Raw genomic sequence first — 21,345 nt, 5'->3', positions numbered from 1 at the left:
TTCACTCGCCCAAATTCGTACGTTATGCCGATTAACTTTACCAGAAATGTGAAACGTTGATTCATCTGAAAAAATTAATCGTTCGGCAAAATTGTCCTCTTCCATGTCCTGTAGAATTGCAGTTGAAAATTCGAACCTTTTGTTGTGGTCGTCAGGACGCAATGCTTGCAATAACTGCAGTTTGTACGGCTTCATGTGCAGACGCTTACTCAGAACGCGCCATACCGTTGTTTTAGACATGTTTAGTTCGTGACTTGCCCGTGTCGTGGATTTTCTAGGGCTCCTTTCGTAAGCTGCACGGACACGCTCGACATTTTCATCCGATGTGCGTGGACGACCCGTGCTTTTTCGCTTGCAGATGCAACCATCTTCTACGAATCTGTGATGCCACTCATAAATTTGCTTATGACGAGGCGGCTGTTTGTTGAATTGACGGCGGAATGCACGTTGCACACCAACAATGGACTCTAACTTTGCAAATTGCAGCACACAAAATGATCGTTCCTGTGGTGTCGTCGCCATTTTCCTACAAACAAACGCCAGCGCCACTGCGGATTTGCATGGAACTTCTGCGCGGACCATTGAAAAACTTTGAACCTTTCTCTGACAAGAAACGTTTGAATTGTGTTTCTATCATTTGTAGTTTTTGAGAAATAAATGTTTGAAATCTGCTCTTTCTTTTTGAAACGCCCTGTATTTTCATGAAGACCAGCTTGAATGAGCAGGCTAGTACATGTATTACTGTGGACCGCTTCACGCTAGAAACACACTAGCGACATACTACGTGAACGCCGAAGAAACAGTCGACGTTTCTGATTGCTGATCAATTACCGTCTGCTGTCATATCTCCAATGGGTGTATAGAGATATACTGGTGTGAATGACGTCATTGCTATGTCAATGTAAACCTACGCTGTCATATAAAATGTGTGCCACACGATAGTCTCTTATTGGTACGGTCGCATGATACACACGTATATTTTCTGTAGTAGTTTACCGTGGTTGACAATGTCATTTTTCTGCCATTTACAGTCTTTCACCTCGTGCAATATAGGCACACGTGGAGAGATTCGTGTGCAACGTGATATAATCTACGTCGTGCAAGTTCAGATATTATCGATGGCCGATTAGCAAACGCAGAACCAACTTGAGGCAGAAATCGGCTTGCGTGACTGGTTCGCAGCGCAGCCGATGATCTTGTAGATTGGTACCGACAGGTGGGGCGAAGCCACGAGCGTATTTCCGTTTTAATTTGGCAACTCTCCTCGGACAACTGCATTACGAAGGAGTGGATCACGTTTGATTGACATCCTCTCTCCAAATCACATACGCCCTCCAACTTTTCCACTCTTGAGTTAATCTTTTCACATCTGTACATCCACTACAGAGCGCATACTGCACTACCTTTTCTGCTGTAGAAATATTTTTTTTTCAACCCGTAATTTTTTTTATCTTCTTCTGATTCGTCTCTCAGCGCCAAGTTAACTACCCTGGATGCTCTGCCAGATGTTAATTGTCCCTTTTTCCCACGACGTCTTTCTCCTCGTCCGGTCCCTCTATTACCTCTTCACTTCGTACTTTATGCGTACAACTATTTTTTTAATATTCTTTTGCAATATTTTATTGCAAATATTTCTACTTCCTCCTACGGTATTCCCACGATCCACGTTCGACTTCCATGCAATACAGTGGCCCAGGCATGCTATTTCAGATTTTATTTCTCAATTCCTTATCAGTATAAAACAAGATAAGAGCTATTTTCTTGATAAAAATCTGTCTTCACCTCCGCTGACGTGCTTTTGAAGCTTTCCGTGATCGCTGGTCAATATAGTTCGAGACACGCTGTCTCATTATCAAATGTTACTTGATTCATAATACCGGTTGGCTAAAATTAAACGCGTGATACGGTGACCTTTTGTATATTTCGACCACCAACAAAACGCTATACTTTACAAAGAACTGCACGACTTCCTGAAACGTTCATGGTAATCAGGATGGATGTAATCAGTTTCAATGATAATAGTTTTGAAAATCGATAAAAATTTCACTTGCATTTAGCTATCTGTCATAATGATCCTACGTAACATTTGATAATGAGACTCTCGAATCTGCCTACGTGACTAAAGGATATAAAGTTCTGTGGAAGCATTTAATCAATGTATTTCTAAATTACTTCATCCTTCCTATTGACAAATACACTTTATCCCACCATTTATAAATCTTCAGTGTGTCTTTGACTTTCAATAACACGAGACGGCAGAAATGTAAAACTTTTGATTGACCAAACACTCTGTTCTTTTGTCGACAACTATTGTGTTGAATTTATTGAACGCTGGGCAATGTTTTTCGAACTACGGATTCACAGTTGCATGCAGCTTGCTTATACTTTATAGTCGGTAAAGTATTTTCCGCACCCGCAGTATGTAAACAGCGCAGGTAACAAGGCAATAAAAAAGTTTGTTACTGCAAATATGAAATGTGTGTAAATATAGCTATGTCAAAAAAGTAAATCGTCCAGGTGTGATGTCATACTCTGCAAAGCGCATGTGGTGAGGATGTAGAGTATGAACCTCTTTGCGTCACTTTGTTCGGCTTGTGACTGATCTTCCGCATATTCTGAGGTAGCGTGTACCTGAAACAGAATAAATAAGGAGAAAATGGGGAGCTATGAAAGTTCCTTACAAACCGAATGCCACCTAGGAAGGCTGCAACTGAAGAAGACTATAGTAAACTTATGTTGATATTCCGGGAGGTTATAATTAAAAGTGCAGCTACTCACAGAAGTCCAGTGTTGGTCGTAATTATCGCTTGGCAGCCAAACTTGGTTGATATTCTAATGTGTTAAAGCGGAACCTATTTACGATGGAAAAAATTAGTTCCAACATCGGCCACCAGGTGCATATTTGGCGCTGTGCAGCATCTCGTCATGGTCTCCGATGATCATACTGAACAAATTGCGTAAGTGGCGGGTAATAATATCAACATTATATCTTCCTCATTTGTTTGACCTTTCCTGTCCACGTCCCTTTTCTAATCGACTACGTATGGAAACGTTTCTACGTGTCTTTCTTGCATTTACAGCGCCAGATTTGCACCTGGTGGCCAAAACTTAAACTCATTTTTTTCCAGAGTAAACTGATTCAGCACTAAACGCATTACAACATCTACCAAGTTTCTCTGCCGTACGATAATTACAACCCACACTGGACCTCTTGAGTAGCTGGCCTTTAATTATAACCAGCCAGTATATAAAACTGAGGACTTAATCAAGTTCTAATGATGAGAACCACAAACTTTGCACGCTGGTGTGCGAAGGAAAAAAAGAAAAACATGTAACTGATTCTCGAATGTGAATTCCACACCTTGTAAGAAAAGGAATTCCGCGATCAAGCGCGGAAGACCATATACAATGATGGTAGCAGTACTGTCACTTCTACAATTCGGATGAGGTATGGAGGGTCAGCACACCACTCTATCGACAGTCGCCGGCTTTTCCGGAGATGGAGCCGCTACTTCTCACTCAAGAAGCTCTTCACCTCACTCTGTGCACCCAAGGTCAGTCTCCCCACGAAGGAAAAATCCTCGACTGTACCAGAATTGAACCGGGGTTCTCAGCTATGGAGATTCAATCACTCTATAGTAGGACGAACAATTCTAGTGACCTACTGCAACCATACTGACACGCTCTAGCTGTAAGAGGGATGTGACCTCTTGATGGTTTTTCTGTAGTTATTAATCGTCTTTGATGGTACAAGGTGCATTACCCAGGTCATTCCTAATTGTTGGATATTTCTGGGCTGAAATTGCGGCATGAGTGAAGGTATTGTTTGTAAGCATATACGACGGTAATCCCAAAAGTAAGGTCTCCTATTTTTTTTTATAAGTACAGAACTCTGTTTGTGTGGCAGTTGGTCACACTGTTATGAAGAGTGTTTCAAGCGCTGTGTGTAAACATGCGCACGCCGCGCTGAGGCGCTCAGTCTTGGGTTGGCAGCCGTTAAGAATGGAGCTCCTGTTGGATGTTAACCGCCAACTGCGAATTGCGCGCAGTTATTCGGTTTTTGAACGCAAAGGGCACTGCGCCGATTGAAATCCATCGGCAATTGACGGAAGGGTATGGTGAGTCGTGCATGGATATCAAAAATGTTCGTAAGTGGTGTAGAGAGTTTGCAGCTGGTCGGACCAAAATTCACGACGAACAAAGGAGCGGGAGACCGTCAGTTTCTGAGGAGACAGTGTTGAAGTTTGAGCAAAGCATGCTTGAAGATCGGCGGATAATCCTGGATGATCTCTGCACGTTGGTTCCTGAGGTTTCCTGAAGCACCGCTCACAGAATTTTAACGGAAACAATGAACTGCCGGAAGGTGTGCGCAAGATAGGTGCCACGCATGCTGACTGAGGACCACATGCGGCAACGAGTTGATGGTTCCTGCACATTTCTTCACCGCATTGCAGCCGAACAGGACAACTTTCTGGACTCAATTGTCACGGGTGACGAAACCTGGGCATATCATTTTACACCTGAGACCAAGCAACCATCACCCTAGTGGCGGCATCCTTCTTCGCCATGCCGCGGAAATTAAAAAAAAAAAAAAAAAAATACAGTCTGCCGGTAATGTCATGACAACCGTTTTATGGGATAGTAAATGGGTATTGTTGGTCGACTTTATGCCCACTGGGACCACAATTAACGCTGACAGGTACTGTGAGACTCTGAAAAAAACTCAAACTGGCAATTCAGAACCGGAGGAGAGGAATGTTGAGCAAGAGTGTACACATTCTCCATGACAACGCTCGCCCACATGTCGCTCGGCAAACCGTTGCTCTACTGCAACAGTTTCAGTGGAACATAATCACCCACCCACCTGACTTGGCGCCCAGTGACTATCACCTGTTTCCTAGGTTAAAAGAACATTAGGCCGGAAAGCGATTCAGCTCCGACTACGAGGTGAAAGAAGTGGTTCATAACTTTCTGAACAGCATGGCGGCGAGCTGGTATGAAATGGGCATACAAAAACCGCCACCAATGTCATTAAATAGCTAAATGTTCGAGTGATGTAAACCATTGTAGAAATAAACAGGTCTAAGCACTTATAAAAAAATAGGAGACCTTACTTTTGGGATTACCCTCGGAGTTCTCCCGTCTGAAGACTGTATCAGCAGCGAGTGCGGGCAGGAAACACATCGAAGCACAGGGTACGTTGCGCTATCGGATAACGGCAGCGGAACCCTGGGAGACGTCCACCTGGCCACCGCAAGTCTGAGGAGGAGTCGCCGCCTCTTGCGAAACACTGCTCACCTGATGCTGTGCGCCGCAAGTCTCTTTTCTGCCTGCTGCGCAGTTACGCGGATAAAATATGCTCGGCGTTAAAACATGGCATGGCAGACATCACGTTCCACAACAGCTAACTGATACGGGGGCACATGCACCGGCAAAAATGCAACGCGGTCGCGCGGGCTGATGTGTTTCTTGACTGCAGGAAGACATTCGCTACAGTTCCGCACTGCCATTTACTCAAGGCCAGTTCCAGACTTATCATTTGGCGCCCTCCGCTTCCGCCTTTTCCCGTGTACACTTTCGTCCGTGCCAGTTCTCACTACTAATTGTGTTACGCGCGTCTGGAACTGCTATTCAGCGGCAGCGGATTAGTAATGAATTAGGCAAGGTCACCTGCAGGGAGTGGACAGCAATATGGAAACACCAAAAACAATATATTACCGTGTTTAATACGGTGTAGGATACCCGCTGGATTTCTAAGCTTCTAGTCATTACGGAATGAAAACATACAGGTCCTGTTTGGTTCTCTTCTTGCTTTCGCTCGAAAGTATACCACAAAAACTCAATGAAACCATCATCAAACTCCCGCCATGTTTCTCTCTTGGAACGTAAACTCGGCCAGAAGTTGAAAACAGAGTGCAGAGTGAAACAACATTTATCCGACCAAACGACTTTCTTCCATTGCTGCACAGTGCAGGTTTCATGACTTCGGCACCCTGTTTTCCTGCTAGGGGTATTCTCATCTCTGGTGAATGATTTTGGAGTTCCAGCTCGCCCTGCAGTTTCCTGTTTATGGAGTTCCCTTCGTGTTATTTTGGAGCTGACAGGGTTCGCGAGTACGACATTCAATTCTGCAGTGACTTTTGGAGCCGTCGTCCTCTAACTTTTCGTCACAATCCTCTTCGACGACCGTCCGTCACGATAAATCATCACTAACTTTGTCCGCGTTGTAACTTATCGGATGAAGCTTTCCTGCTTTCCCTGTATGCTGTATACGGTTCAACATGGTGCCTCTTGAAACACCAGACACTTCTGCTACCTTGGTTACGCACCCAGTGATCATACGAGCACCATCTATTTGCCCCCGTTCGAAGTGACTTACTTCCGACATTATGCCCTCAACACTGTTCTGACCATCAAGGACACTTATGACATAATGAGGCCATTGCAGAGGTGCCGTTCATGGTCAAATGCAACAAGGCAAGAAGCTGGCTTGGCAAGCATTTGCATTTACTTTCAAGCATGCTCCTCAAATGCAACAAGGCAAGAAGCTGGCTTGGCAAGCATTTGCATTTACTTTCAAGCAAGCACATCTTTGGCGGTTTCCATATTTTTGTACAACCCCTGTAGTTCCAAAGATAATATACGTCAAATAAGTATCTACATCTACACATGCGCTTCTCTGATCATGGTGGTGGTAAGTTCCTATGGGACCCGGTCCCTAGGCTGGCACACTACTTGATCTAACTTGAACTATCTTACGCTCAACACACACACGTGTCCGAGACAGGTCTCGAACCTCCGACAGTGGAAGCCGCGCAAAACGTTGCAAAGCGCCTCAGAGCGCGCGGTCTCGGCTTATGGTAAGATTAATGCTTAGTATCAAGGTAGGCTCCTGGGACAACGTAATATGCTGTTGAATAAGTAGTATCAGTATTTCATCTCAAAAACTTTTCTATATTGCGTCGCATAATAATAAGTGTATTTCATGATGTAGGCCTAGGTGGGGCACAGCCAGACTCCTGGTGGTATTCAGTTGCTATGGACTCTTGCTTCATTATTATGTACCAAACAGCCGATACTAACTGTGATACACGGGGTATAGAAGAGTCTTACAGGGCCTTTGGTGCCCTTCTCAGATTGGCTTTCGAAACGGTGGCTTGTGACGTCTGGGTCTTAAACTGGCACTGCGTTTACTGAAAAACATACGAGCTTACCGACTAGTGGACACGATTTGTGACTGGACTAAGACTTCCTAGCAGATACAACTCATCATGTCGCTCGTAACGTAACATGATCAACATGTAAGGACAACACACACATCCATGCCCGAGGCAGGATTCGAACCTGCGACCGTAGCGGTCGCCCGGTTCCAGACTGAAGCGCCTAGAACCGCACGGCCACTACGGCCGGCTGAAACTATTCGCAGAGTATGCTGTTGTCAATAAGAACGTTCCAAAGCCATAATGTTGAAGTGAAACGCATGAAGAACTGCGGAGGATCGATGATTGGTGTGGGGGATCTTACTAGGGGTTGCGAAGCAACTCAAATCGCTTGATGTGGGCAACTCTTCAGGTCCAGATTGTATACCGATTAGGTTCCTTTCAGATTACGCTAATACAATAGCTCCCTACTTAGCAATCATATACAACCGCTCGCTCACCGATAGATCTGTACCTACAGATTGGAAAATTGCGCAAGTCGCACCAGTGTTTAAGAAGGGTAGTAGGAGTAATCCATCGAACTACAGACCTGTATCATTGACGTCGGTTTGCAGTTGGGTTTTGGAGCATATACTGTATTCAAACATTATGAATCACCTCGAAGGGAACGATCTATTGATACGTAATCAGCATGGCTTCAGAAAGCATCGTTCTTGTGCAACGCAGCTAGCTCTTTATTTGCACGAAGTAATGGCCGCTATCGACAGGGGATCTCAAGTTGATTCCGTATTTCTAGATTTCCGGAAAGCTTTTGACACCGTTCCTCACAAGCGACTTCTAATGAAGCTGCTGGCCTACGGGGTATCGTCTCAGTTGTGCGACTGGATTCGTGATTTCCTGTCAGGAAGGTCGCAGTTCGTAGTAATAGACGGCAAATCATCGAGTAAAACTGAAGTGATATCAGGTGTTCCCCAGGGAAGCGTCCTGGGACCTCTGCTGTTCCTGATCTATATAAATGACCTGGGTGACAATCTGAGCAGTTCTCTTAGGTTGTTCGCAGATGATGCTGTAATTTACCGTCTAGTAAGATCATACGAAGACCAGTATCAGTTGCAAAGCGATTTAGATAAGATTGCTGTATGGTGTGGCAGGTGGCAGTTGACGCTAAATAACGAAAAGGTGAGGTGATCCACATGAGTTCCAAAAGAAATCCGTTGGAATTCGATTACTCGATAAATAGTACAATTCTCAAGGCTGTCAATTCAACTAAGTACCTGGGTGTTAAAATTACGAACAACTTCAGTTGGAAATGCCACATAGATAATATTGTGGGGAAGGCGAGCCAAAGGTTGCGTTTCATTGGCAGGACACTTAGAAGATGCAACAAGTCCACTAAAGAGACAGCTTACACTACACTCGTTCGTCCTCTGTTAGAATATTGCTGCGCGGTGTGGGATCCTTACCAGGTGGGATTGACGGAGGACATCGAAAGGATGCAAAAAAGGGCAGCTCGTTTTGTATTATTGCGTAATAGGGGAGAGAGTGTGGCAGATATGATACGCGAATTGGGATGGAAGTCATTAAAGCAAAGACGTTTTTCGTCGCGGCGAGATCTATTTACGAAATTTCAGTCACCAACTTTCTCTTCCGAATGCGAAAATATTTTGTTGAGCCCAACCTACATAAGTAGGAATGATCATCAAGATAAAATAAGAGAAATCAGAGTTCGAACAGAAAGGTTTAAGTGTTCGTTTTTCCCGCGCGCTGTTCGGGAGTGGAATGGTAGAGAGATAGTATGATTGTGGTTCGATGAACCCTCTGCCAAGCACTTAAATGTGAATTGCAGAGTAGTCATGTAGATGTAGATGTAGGGTGGCAGACAGTTAATGCTGAATGTAAATAAATGTAACGTATTGCGTATTAATAGGCGAAAAAAACCATCACTGTACGATTACGCTACTGGCTGTGCGTCTTTGGAAACAGTAGCAACCACACATAAAACTAATTTTAAGAATAGCACATTCTACACTGATATTCATTGGAAGAATCTAACGCAAAGGTAAATCATTCACGAAAGAAGTTTCTTCCGCAACACTTGTTCGATCCGTTCTTGAATATTGCCCATTAGTCTGGGACCCTTACCAGGTAGCATTAGTATAAGAGATGGAGGAGATACAACGACTAGCGAGAAGTTCGTGACAATATCGGTAAGTAAGCGAGAGAGCGTTACGGGTATGCTCAACAAATACGAGTAGAATGGCAGACGCTGCAAGAGGCGTTGTGTATCACAGAGAAATTAACTGATGCAACCCTGAAGTGTATGTTCCGAGAAGAGTCGACAACATATTTGTTCACACAGACATCTTGCGAAGTGACCATGACTAGATAATCAAGAGAAATAAAGAGTTCGTACGGAGGTTCATCGACAGTCTTCCTTCACACGCATTGTTTGCGAATGGAACAGAGAAGAGGAAGGGGATCAGAAGTATTCCCTGCCATACGCCATAAGACGGCTTGTAGTGTATAGATGTAGATGTAGGGGAAGATCAGTGCTTTCGAAGTGCCTCACTAGACTAATATAACAGAAGTGACATCTTGCAAATGTTGCTATGACGTATACAGATGAAACAGAAGCAAGACAACAGAAGCAAGACAGTTTGGTTTCTTCCAGGGGAAAAGACATGTGGCAACAGCGAGCCAGAAAAATACATCGACGAGGCGACATCAATTTATCCGAACATTTCACAACAATGCTGAAAGTAGATGCTTACGACAATGTTAAAGACAGGAGTTAACATATGAAAGGAATCTGCACAATGGTGCACTTCCTCAACTAACGAATAATAAATAACTTCGAAACATAAACTGAAAAGACTTTCTCTTGAGATCGAATTTGTCGGTTAATTAAAAATCTGTCTGCGGCAATGGTGTTATAAACTTGGATACGAAGTCACTTCGATGAACGTGGAGACCGGAATCAGACTATCTTGCTAGAAGAAAGATATCGCTATCCTCGTGATGCGATTCACCCTAACCACACAACACCTGAATCAGGATGAGTAAGCGTGAATTTTAATCAGTCTCCTTCACAGTGTGAGAACATCTCGGGTAGGCAGTACTGTCATGCAGATCTGATCAAGTCTCGAACTGGGTGGAATAATGTAAAGCAGATTTTATCATTCCGCTTCTCTGTGCCAAAATAAGCGCCTATCGCTACAGCTTCCTTGTATTCTCTTGAGTAAAAAGAAGAGTCGACATTTTACAAAGATTATCTTACCTAAAAAGTAACGACACATGGTCTTCTCATACTAAAATTTGTATATTACACTGCTTCGTATCAAGTTCGTGGCTGACTGCTACTTACTGCCGGAAGAAACAAGAGGCAGATAGTACCCTATTTCCCCTCAGAGAGGACCAGTAAATGGATAATTCAAGGCAGAAGTCTTTCTTTCTGTCCAGTAATAGGCATTCCGAACAGTATCAGGTTCGGAGTTGCTTAGAATATCCCTTGAGGAGAGTGCTAAACGACAGTACGTCTAGCCCTCACTTTCGTAAGAGGTAGTGTTTCTACCCAGAGTGCTCGCTGTTGATAACATCAGTAACATCACACTCGTCGTTCTACCCGTGAAACGCTTATCAACAAACGTTTGAAGTAATGGCTGGTAGTCGCTCAGACTGCTACAGGAACATGATAACAGTAACTCTCTTAGAGGACATCAGAAGGTTGAGTTGTATGACGAACCTCGAACTTATTTAGTTGCAATAACAACGACGTGACCTGGAAGCAGTGTTTTTGCTTCGATTTGAAGCATGAAACCAGGCAAATAGCAGCTATTTCATCGTTTGTGAAGTTTTGAATGTCAAAGCAGTAACATTCCTTCAGACTCCTGGGGCTAAAGGTTAACACGAAACTGCCAGAAAACTTCATTATCTAGAACCGCTTTTCTAAATATTTTTCTTTGTGGTACACCAAAGAACGTTTCAAAATTTCGCGACACCCGTAGATGTGATTTTTTTTTCCTAGACGCAAAAAGCGCGCACACAAAGCACGTACAATACTTTTTTCTTGTTCTGCGTATAACCACGCACAATGTTGGGCAATTTCTTGCAAGTTGGGCTACTCCACTTGGCGATACTTTTTTACGTTCTAGATAGTTCATCCTCAGAATATTAGGAGACATTAAAAAAAATGAGCCCTTAATAATCCATTTTGAGACGCATGTCGCATTTATAACTGTTGTACATCTGAAAATAATAACACAGCCCATACTTTTTAAGTTTTTGAAGTACAATTACTTTAGCGGTGGCTCCACTGAAAAATCAGGAAAATCTAACTAGATGACTGCTTACTAAAATCAAGGCGAAAGTAAGTTAACCTCTGTCCTAGCAACGTTTTTCAGACGTTACACGAATTTTAAACTTTTAGCACATATGCCTCATTGTCAGGTTCAGACGTTATACGGATTTTGAACTTTTAGCACATATGCCTCTTTGTCGGTGAAGAAAGGAGGTCTATCATTTGGTCAAGAGACGGCGGCTCAAAGAAAACACTATAAACGATGTTCGTGTAATATGTGACATATAGAACTACATGGACACTGAAATACCGTACACTAATCGAAAGCAAACAAACCACGCATAACTGGGCAATGTTCTGCTCCTCGGTGGATTGACACTACTTTATCCCTTATGGAGAACAGGTGTATACGCTGATCACTGTTCATTACTACCCAGCCTTACTTCCACCGACATATGACTTCCATCATCCACAACACAGTGAGCAGAGGTTCATTCGTGGTGGGTCGGAGGGTCACAGTGAGTCTCCAACAGACATCTTCAGCTATCTGCAAGTTCAGTTTCATATATTTACAAAGACCAGCATAACAACACTTGCTTCCTCTACATTTGAGGGCAGAGAAGGGACTTTTAGCATGACCTGGTTTCGCTTCTGTGATGAGTACGTCAACTGGATGGCACAAAGGACTTTTAGAATATCTGAACGTACGACACGATTGCATCTCATCTGCCCTACAGACCCTAAGATCGCAACTAACTTTGCATCGCTGTTATTATGGTGGTAAGCAGATCCTCGAAATCATTCCGGGAATATCGCTGAGAAATGAAAACAATCACTCTTCTTAGGTATATCATCTTTATATACAGCTACATAGTTGTGATACAATTAAAACTCGCATAGAGTTCTTCCTGTAATCTGACAAATCTCACTTGCGGGGGAGTCTGAAACAGTGTCTACTACAACTTTGGTCATTGACGAGAATTTGATTCGCAGTACGTACAACTAAGTGAGGTTCTCCTCGAATCCCAAGTGGACTGGTTATTGGTTAGCATGTATGGAGGACAGGGGTGGTGAGCAACGATTAGTATGCTGGTAGATTTGTGGCCGACAACATGTTGGACAATATAATTAGTGTACTAAGAGAAACTGGTGACTAATATATATATATATACCTCAAGGCTTAGCAAGAGCGTAGCCGAGTGTACTTCGTAGCAGCCGGCCGCGGTGGCCGAGCGGTTCTAGGCGCTTCAGACCGGAAACGCGCGATTGCTACAGTCGCAGGCTCAAATCCTGCCTCGGGCATGGATGTGTGATGTCCTTAGGTTAGTTAGGTTTAAGTAGTTCTAAGTTCTAGGGGACTGATGACCTCAAATGTAAAGTCCAATAGTGCTCGGAGCCATTTTGTACTTCGTAGCAATATCGGCGGCCTTCTTTCCCGTGGTTTGCAATTCGCTTTTGGTATATTTCCCAGTCACGAAGAGCTGCGCGAGAAATTCTCGATAAATCTATGGGGCTACTTCTGCAGCCTGTTGAATAAGCTCATGGCCAGATGATTTTTACCTGAGCAGTAATTACGATCCATATATTTACTTCCTTTTTATTTAAATTCGTACTACAACAATAAAACTGACGTTCCCCAAAAATTCGTTCAACAGTAGTAACAGTTTTCCCACGAATGAAGTTGAATAAAAAGCAATGTGTGGACTACTGGAAAAACGCACTGATACAAAAAACTGAAGCAAGGGAAAAGTACACAACTCCCCTAGTCTGGGTCTTTCGGAGTCAGAGCATTTCCAAACAAATGTTCATTCCACTGACGAACAATCCCAGTTCTCTAGACAATTTAGCAACATCGCAGCCTGCGCTACTGTAGTTCTGTTCCAAACTGACCACTGCGATGGTATTTTCGGTTTCACTAGGGATCTTCAAAGCACTTGCGAAGCACCCTGTACAATCCTACGTGCGCTATCTCTGTCGTGCATCTTCAGGCGCCAGTCTGAAGCTGCTGCAACGCTGGGGAGAGAGGCGGCGGATTTTGCAAGACAAGCAACGGACCGAGTTCTCGTCGTCAATTCTTGCCGAATTACCATGAGGTGGTGAAAGGTTTTACATATGCCACACGTTTCTGGGCAATATAAAATTCCACAGGTTGCTGAAGGAAATTACCCAGCAACCAACATTGTGTTTATTACATTTAACTCACTTTACACTACAGTTTTGATTCTTGGAAATGCAATGTTGCTATGCTTCCTTCAAACGATGCAACGACTTCAAGAAAAAGAAACACTGAAAAGTGAATGAACCATAACAATCTAGCTTAGCCAATGATCAGTTTATCGAGTCACTGATTTCGATTCTACGGAGGGACTTTTACCAGTTGAAGTGAAATGGTGCCAACAATTTGATCAAAGTCGCACACACGCTGAGTGATGCCAAACGGTAAGTCTTGAACCATGCGATTTCCAGCTTTTCGGGAAAAACATCCGATTGGAAGGAGATTTTTTAACGATGAGGACGTCACATACTACTTGCCGAATGGCTCCGTGACAACGGGGCGGATTTCCATCATCGTTGTTTTGAAAGACTGGTTGAATGTTCCGACCATTGTTGGAAGAGATTTGGTGTCTATGTTGAAACATAGTATCATGTGTGTGTTAATTTGATGTGAAATGCAGCATTCAATACAAGTTACTCGGCCAGAGGTAATAATGTGTAACTCGCTTTTTGAACTCTCCTCGTACATAACAACCACATAATTATATGTATGTAAGTAAACTTGATTTATAGAACATGTAAGAAAAGTCTTTAGACCTACCATGCTACGTGTACACAAAACATTAAACGTTATTGCTTGGACAGTGACGTCACTGATTTCGACATAATAAAGAAATTATGCACATGCGTCTAACGATATGGCTCATTGCACTGACATATTCCCATTTCCTGCACCCTACCATGTTCGAGCTACATTTACGGTGAACCAGTACAGATAAGGGGAGAGGTAGCTACAGTAAATACATTTCAGACTTTATCATTCTGTATGAAGAGGGTCTGCAGATAAGAATATTTTTATCGGGCGGTAACATTTAAGATTTGTTTTCACATCAAATATTCAAATGTGTATGAAATCTTATGGAATTAACTGCTAAGGTCATCAGTCCCTAAGCTTACACACTACTTAACCTAAATTATCCTAAGGACAAACACACACACCCATGCCCGAGGGAGGACTCGAACCTCCGCCGGGACCAGCCGCACAGTCCATGACTTGTTTTCACATCACATAAAGCAAAGACTTCAGTAACACTCTGCGTGCTGTTCTTCTCGATGCACTATCAGGAAGAACTCAGTACAGAATTATTCTATCAATGTGAAACGTCTCTCTGAAATTAGAAGAGCTAATAAATTCCGGACGTCAAATTCTAAATTAAAGATGAAGCGTTCAATTACGATTAGATTAAAAAATTCTGACTAACCACCACTGTTGGAGTATGGGGAGCAAACTTTACTCACTAGACGATTGCATTAAAGAGAACTTTTGCTGAAGTGGACGCTCCACGCTTAAATACTGAATACAAAATGCAACATAACACAAAAGAGTAAATGTTGACAGAAACGCCAGTTTAAACTCAACTACACAATTCAGCATCATCAAAGTTTTAAGAAACAGGTACTTAGAACACAATGTGTCCAACAAAGCGCGAATTCTGTTTACAACGTTATTGCATTCACTTCCGCTTTCCAATAGGCTTCTTGGCGCCATTACATTGATTGGATTATTCTGTACTACTGGAAACTAACAGGCCTACACGGAGAAACTATGACAATAGAACTGATGCAGGAAACGAAGTATGGTAGGTGGAAGTGTCACACGAAGCACTGTACCAACATAAATGGAGTTGGCTACGTATATGCTCTTTAATACATCACAATCATCAAGTAAAAAAAAAAAAAGCGCCGAAGTCTTTCGCACCACCATTGTGCTAAGCTTCTTTGGGTAAATACAGCACTGTGCGCAAGACACTTTCATGATTCCAAAATGGAAGTTACAGGGACAACAACGCACACGCGACGCTCTCATAAATAACAAATCAAATATATATGTCATAAACAACAAATCAAATATATACGTGTTTGATCGACATATCAGGAATTAATCTCATGCAGAACTACAGCCCATGCGGCGTCTTTCTCTCGTGCGAAGAAAACCGGTAGGGTATAGACACGGCAAATCTGTTGGTTTTATCACGATCGGAAACACCATTACTGCGAGTGCATCGAGAACAGGCCACAATGCCGTTATCGTCCTGCGGTTTTATTACTGAGATAGCTAGAGAATGTTAGGCCGTCCTGATATTGTAGCTTCTGTCGCCCATTTTGGTACTTCATGCCCTGACCATCAAATTCAAACAGCAACGAGAGGGGAGGAAAAAGGTCGATCATAGTATCTTTGCGAAACGATATGAAATGAAACATTAACATTAGTTTATGCTGTACGAAGGTACATTACAAACACCAGACCGTCAGAGACTGTTCTGAAATCATTTTATACCTGTATTAGAAATTATTGGATAAGAACATGCGGAAGACTACAGCTGATTTCTGGCTTTCATAATGCTTCAGTAGCAATCGGCTAATATAAAGCATGCGCTATCACTGAAAATTTATCTCGGAGACAAAGCTTAAGCAATAGGCAGGAATACTGATCGAAATAGGTTGCGCGAAAAGCTACTGATAAAATTCTGATTCCAAATGTGAACTAATCTAATTTTAATACCTGTTCTGAGTTTACTCTTTCTTCGCCGTGGCATGTTTGGAACTTATTGAATCACCTTTAGGTAGAAATGTTCACATATTTTGGACAGTTCTCTTCGGTATCCACGTAGTCTAATTTCCTACCAGTTTGCAATAAGACGGCGACTTAGTTACTGGTTCCTATTTCTGTTTGCGTGTGTTTTGGAGAGGGGAGGTTTTTGTACCACATTACACGAAACACCGCAAATTCTCTAGCCTGTTTCACAAATTCTTTCGAATTCGTATAAAATGGTCGCAGAGGAACACACAAAATGGTCACGAAAAGTAAATATATGAAGCTGGAAAATGATAAATTTCTAAGAGCAATATCATTCAAGCAGATTCAGTGATTAAAAAGTTTCGTAACCGGCATACATGTTGTGAAATTTAATAATAAGTTCATCCCTGTATTGAATTATTCCACTTTCAACATCAACCAATACATTTTTACGAGTATGTACGTCTCACACACTAGTTAAACTATGTGTGTCCTCCGCCCGTTCAAAGCAAAATCGCTGGATTAAATGGGAAGCGTACACGGAGGAGGCAATAATACCCAAGTTCGCTTCTCTTTGTTGTGCTGGAACTTCTGATTTCTATAGGATACATCTCAACACTTTAACAATAGGTACAACAAAACGGAAATTCTCAAGTGTTGGTAAATCGCGTAATCCGCAACTGCAAGGAACGGTAAAATGACATTTCGAATCTATTACTTCGTTTCTCCAGTAATTTTTTCACCAACCGACCATCATTAATTTTAAATAATTGTATCCAAAGATCTTGAGTTAGATTCTGGTCAGTGTTAGCATTTATATGTTGCTAATCACTTCTTTCACCTCTGGCAACTGATTAACTTCTCATGGTCGGGGTTCAGTCACGTAGATATTTTTTAAAGGTGATCATATTTGCCGCTGACTGTACAAATTATTTATTTCACTATCGCAAATCCGGTCTTTGACATGTGCTGTAGCAAAATCTTTTGCAACACCATTCGAAAATGTCCCAAAGGCCGAAATTCCAAGAGTGAAATAAATAATTTCTACAGTCAACGGCGAATACAACGATGTCCTAAAAAATAAAAAACTCTGGCAATGTTTGTTAATGTGAAATATACACCACGGTTCGACGTCCATGATAAACTGTTGGTTCATCTATAACATAAATGGCTAGGTAAGTCGGTTCAAAAGTCGGACGAAAAAGACGTTATGCTTGTGAACAATGTCTGTGGCGTTCAAATTAATCTTGGGGATGTTGACAGCTTAACCTATTTACCTTATCATATATTAAGAACGTAATGAGTGTAATGTCCTTTTAGTTGTGTAATCGAGTAACGTAACTGGACTCTATATAATCCACAATAATGTGTTCCTTTCGATATGCCACTATCAAAAGACCTCGTTGAGTTGAAGAGTCGAGCTACATGTTGTTTACCAAGCGACAGAAACTTCCATCCTTGTTCTGCTCAAAGGTATTGAAAATTTGAAATAGCTCCTAACCTACGGTGTCCATTCGTCCTGTTTTCCCGGAACTATCTCATTTTTTTTCCAAAATGCTCCGCTCTACCACAAGTATTTTTTTCGCGACGTTCAAATATCCCATTTTTTGTTAATTCGCTTGGCTAAAGACTTTTACGCTAGGAAGCGCCACTTGCGCAACTTACACTACAACCTTTGTTTATTTTATGTTAATATTTTGCACTGTTCGTAGTATAGATTCATGTTAACTGTCGTTTGGTTTCGTTGGTTTAGATAGCAAGAACTTCCGTTTCCGTTGTGGTAAGCAATATGAAGACGTTGTAGTGGATACATGACAATCTTCTATGCAATGACAATTACATCATGACAAAACGAAAGTGTAATTTTGACAGCAATATACAAAGTGAGTATCCTTTTATCACTGGCAGTGGAGAAACGCAGAATATACGTGTGTTTTCCTTAATAAACTCTGTGTGATGAGTGAAATAAGCAGAATAAATGCTGAAACAGCGAAGGCCTTGCTCATTGTCAAAACACGTTTTCATTGGGTATCATGTGCTCATTTTTATGCTAAAATGTAAAAAGAAGGCGCACTTCTTCATCAAATACATGAAAGTGAAAAGACCATGACAGTGCAGGAGAATAATTGTAAAAAGTTGTTTCGGATCACCTAAGTGCATGATGAAAAGGAAGTTTACGTCCATTAAATTTTGTCGATACAGCTCGTGTCCCATTTTTTCCCTTAATTGTGCCAGTTTTTTTCTTTTTAAAAATGTCCTGTTTTTTAATAAAAATGAAATGGACACCATACCTTACTGAAAGACTGCGCAACGGAAATTATTGTGAAACAGTTCTGAAGATGGAAGTTCTCAAGCGTTATAGACGTATCCACGGAAAAAAAATTGCAGGTGGTAGGGAAGCGGCGTGAATGAGTGTGGTACTCACAAATCCGTATCCTCTGCTCTTGCCCGTCTGGCGGTCGGTGATGACGACGGCTTCCTCGATGTCTCCGTAGACGGCGAAGTGCTCCCGCAGCGATTTGTCGGTGGTGTGGTAGGGCAGGCCACCCACGAACAGCTTGGTCCACGTGGTGTCCTTCTGCTGCACGCCTGCGGCCGCAGCGGCCGCCGCCGCCGCCCCCAGGCCCGCCAGCCCGTCCGCCGCCGTCGCAGCGCCGCCCCCGAGGACGGCCTCCGCGCCCGCGGGCATCAGCATTGCGACCTCAATTGTGGCTGCCGGTCTCGAACCCGAGTGCCGCCGAATAAACGCCGGGCGGTGCGCCCCTGTTAGCGCTCGCGCTGCTTCGGTCGGGCCGCCGACACTGGCGACTCAGCCTCAGCTGCGTTTCTCTCTCTCTCTCTTTCCGCCGCCTCCCTCTCTGGCAGCTCACCCTACCACCTTCCCTGCAGTGGCGAGGGGGACGCGCAGCACGGCAGATGGTTGCGCGTTTGATAGCTCACCGCCGGCCGAAGGCTGGGATCATGTTACAACAAAGGAGTCGGCTAAAGTCGCCCTCCGGCTATCGCCAGCTCGTTGTTGGAGTCGGCGTCGTTGCCTACTCTAGGGCGGAAGGCTGCTTACTACTGCGCTGAACCAGTGCGTTGTAAGAGTCGAATATATACAAAATTGCGAAGCTCTGGAATGGGTGATCTAACGTTCTCCTGCGTATATTTCTCCTCCTGGCGACGATGGTGGCCGATGCTGCAACTTCGCTGTTGCGAGGTCCCCTCCTCATCCGCAAGCGCCGTTTCGCGATGCGGCGACGCAGCTTCAGCGGCGACAGGTTGTTCGGCGGCTGTGTCGGTGGTGGGAACACAGCCGTGCCACTAGAGGACTCCCCCGCTGTCCCAGTCACCGGAAGACACGTGGTCGCAGTCGACGAAGTGGTGGGGCACCGTCTAGGCCGTCCGTCTTTTTTGTTGCGCCGACAGCGGCGAGCGCGCCCGAGAGGTAACTGGGCGGCAGCGTACTGACAAACTGTACTGCCGGGCCTCTAGGCAAGCACTAAGTTAGAATCCCCGGAGACCTGAGCCAGCTCGTGCGCGCGCGCTGCCGTCTGGCCCCGTGCACAGCTCCGCCTTCTATATTTAGTGCGTCCCTTTCCCCTCCCTGTGCTCCCACCTCTCGTGTCAGCGGCGGCTGCAACTTGCTCACTTCGCAGCTGTTCGAAATTTAAAATCCGGCCGGTTCAAAGCGAGAAAAAGACGCGGTGACGGGAAACGCTCGCGAAGAAACGGGAGAGGGGTGGGGGGGGGGGGGGCGAGAGAAAGCGGTGGGCCACCTCTGGAGCGCCGCGGAAGCGTAAATAAGTGCGTCAGGGCCGGCGCTAATGAGCACGCTCGCGCTCTACGGCTATATCGCTGCGGCGCGCGCCAGAGAACTTGAGCGAGAGACAGAGACAGTCCCTCTCGCGGCCGCGCCGGTAGACTGACTGGGCGCTCGGCGCAGGGAGTAGCGGCGCACGGCGGCCGGTGTGACGCACAATGTGATTGGCGGCGGGGGGCAGCGCGCCACAATAACGCGCTCCCCCCGGCTTCGCGCTGCACTGCTCAGACACATGGCCCGCAGGGCTACCAACGGATGAACGGCCGCGCCGCAGCCGCTGCTGCTCTGTACTTCGAGACGCGCTCCGTATTATCTCTCCTTATTAAGTACCCTGTTGGCATGAATATAAGGTAGGGGCCCAAACTTTCGTCACCTTACGTCAGGGCCACTGTAAGTTCAGCAAGGTTACGGAAAAGGCTACAAACTGTCATACATTCTACTGAATTTATCCTCCTCTGCAGGCAAGCTACAATTAAATCGTTATTAACATTGAATGCCTGTATTTCACATAAGCATTAACACTCCGGAACGGAAATGCCAAAAAAAAAGAAAATGTTCTTAATTTCGTCCCCCATTAAAATTCTCAAAAGCACAACAGATGAAAACCCAGTTCCAAGCAAAGAAGGGAAAGCAGAAAGGCGGAAGGAGTATATAGAGGGTCTATATAAGGGCGAAGTACTTGAGGACAATATTATGGAAATGGAAGAGGATGTAGATGAAGATGAAATGGGAGATACGATACTGCGTCAAGAGTTTGACAGAGCACTGAAAGACCTGAGTCGAAATAAGGCCCCGGGAGTAGACAACATTCCATTAGAACTACTGACAGCCTTGGGAGAGCCAGTTCTGACAAAACTCTACCATCTGGTGAGCAAGATGTATGAGACAGACTTGAAAAAGAATATAATAATTCGAATCCCAAAGAAAGCAGGTGTTGACAGATGTGAAAATTACCGAACTATCAGTTTAATAAGTCACAGGTGCAAAATACTAACACCAATTCCTTACAGACGAATGGAAAAACTGGTAGAAGCCGACCTCAGGGGAGATCAGCTTGGATTCCGTAGAAATATTGGAACACGTGAGGCAATACTGACCCTACGACTTATCTTAGAAAATAGATTAAGGAAAGGCAAACCTACGTTTCTAGCATTTGTAGACTTAGAGAAAACTTATGACAATGTTGACTGGAATACTCTCTTTCAAATTCTAAAGGTGACAGGGGTAAAATACAGGGAGCGAAAGGCTATTTACAATTTGTACAGAAAGCAGATGGCAGTTATAAGAGTCG

The 21,345-nt window shown here is 43.9% G+C and overlaps 1 protein-coding gene across 1 annotated transcript in view; it reads right to left on the bottom strand.

Annotated features, from left to right (window-relative positions):
* The window catches only part of LOC124617826 (RNA-binding protein 24-B-like), a 349,098-nt gene extending 328,947 nt beyond the window's left edge, over positions 1-20,151 (bottom strand). The window contains exon 1 of the mRNA XM_047145296.1: positions 18,675-20,151. Within this exon, the coding sequence (XP_047001252.1) occupies positions 18,675-18,944 (270 nt within the window). The 5' untranslated portion in view covers positions 18,945-20,151. The remainder of the gene's footprint in view (positions 1-18,674) is intronic.
* Positions 20,152-21,345: the final 1,194 nt, after the last annotated feature.

This window comes from Schistocerca americana, chromosome 1 (assembly GCF_021461395.2).
Source record: "Schistocerca americana isolate TAMUIC-IGC-003095 chromosome 1, iqSchAmer2.1, whole genome shotgun sequence".
Lineage (NCBI taxonomy): Eukaryota > Metazoa > Arthropoda > Insecta > Orthoptera > Acrididae > Schistocerca > Schistocerca americana.
Note: the sequence above shows the minus strand (reverse complement) of the source record. Positions and strands in the feature narration are given on the sequence as shown.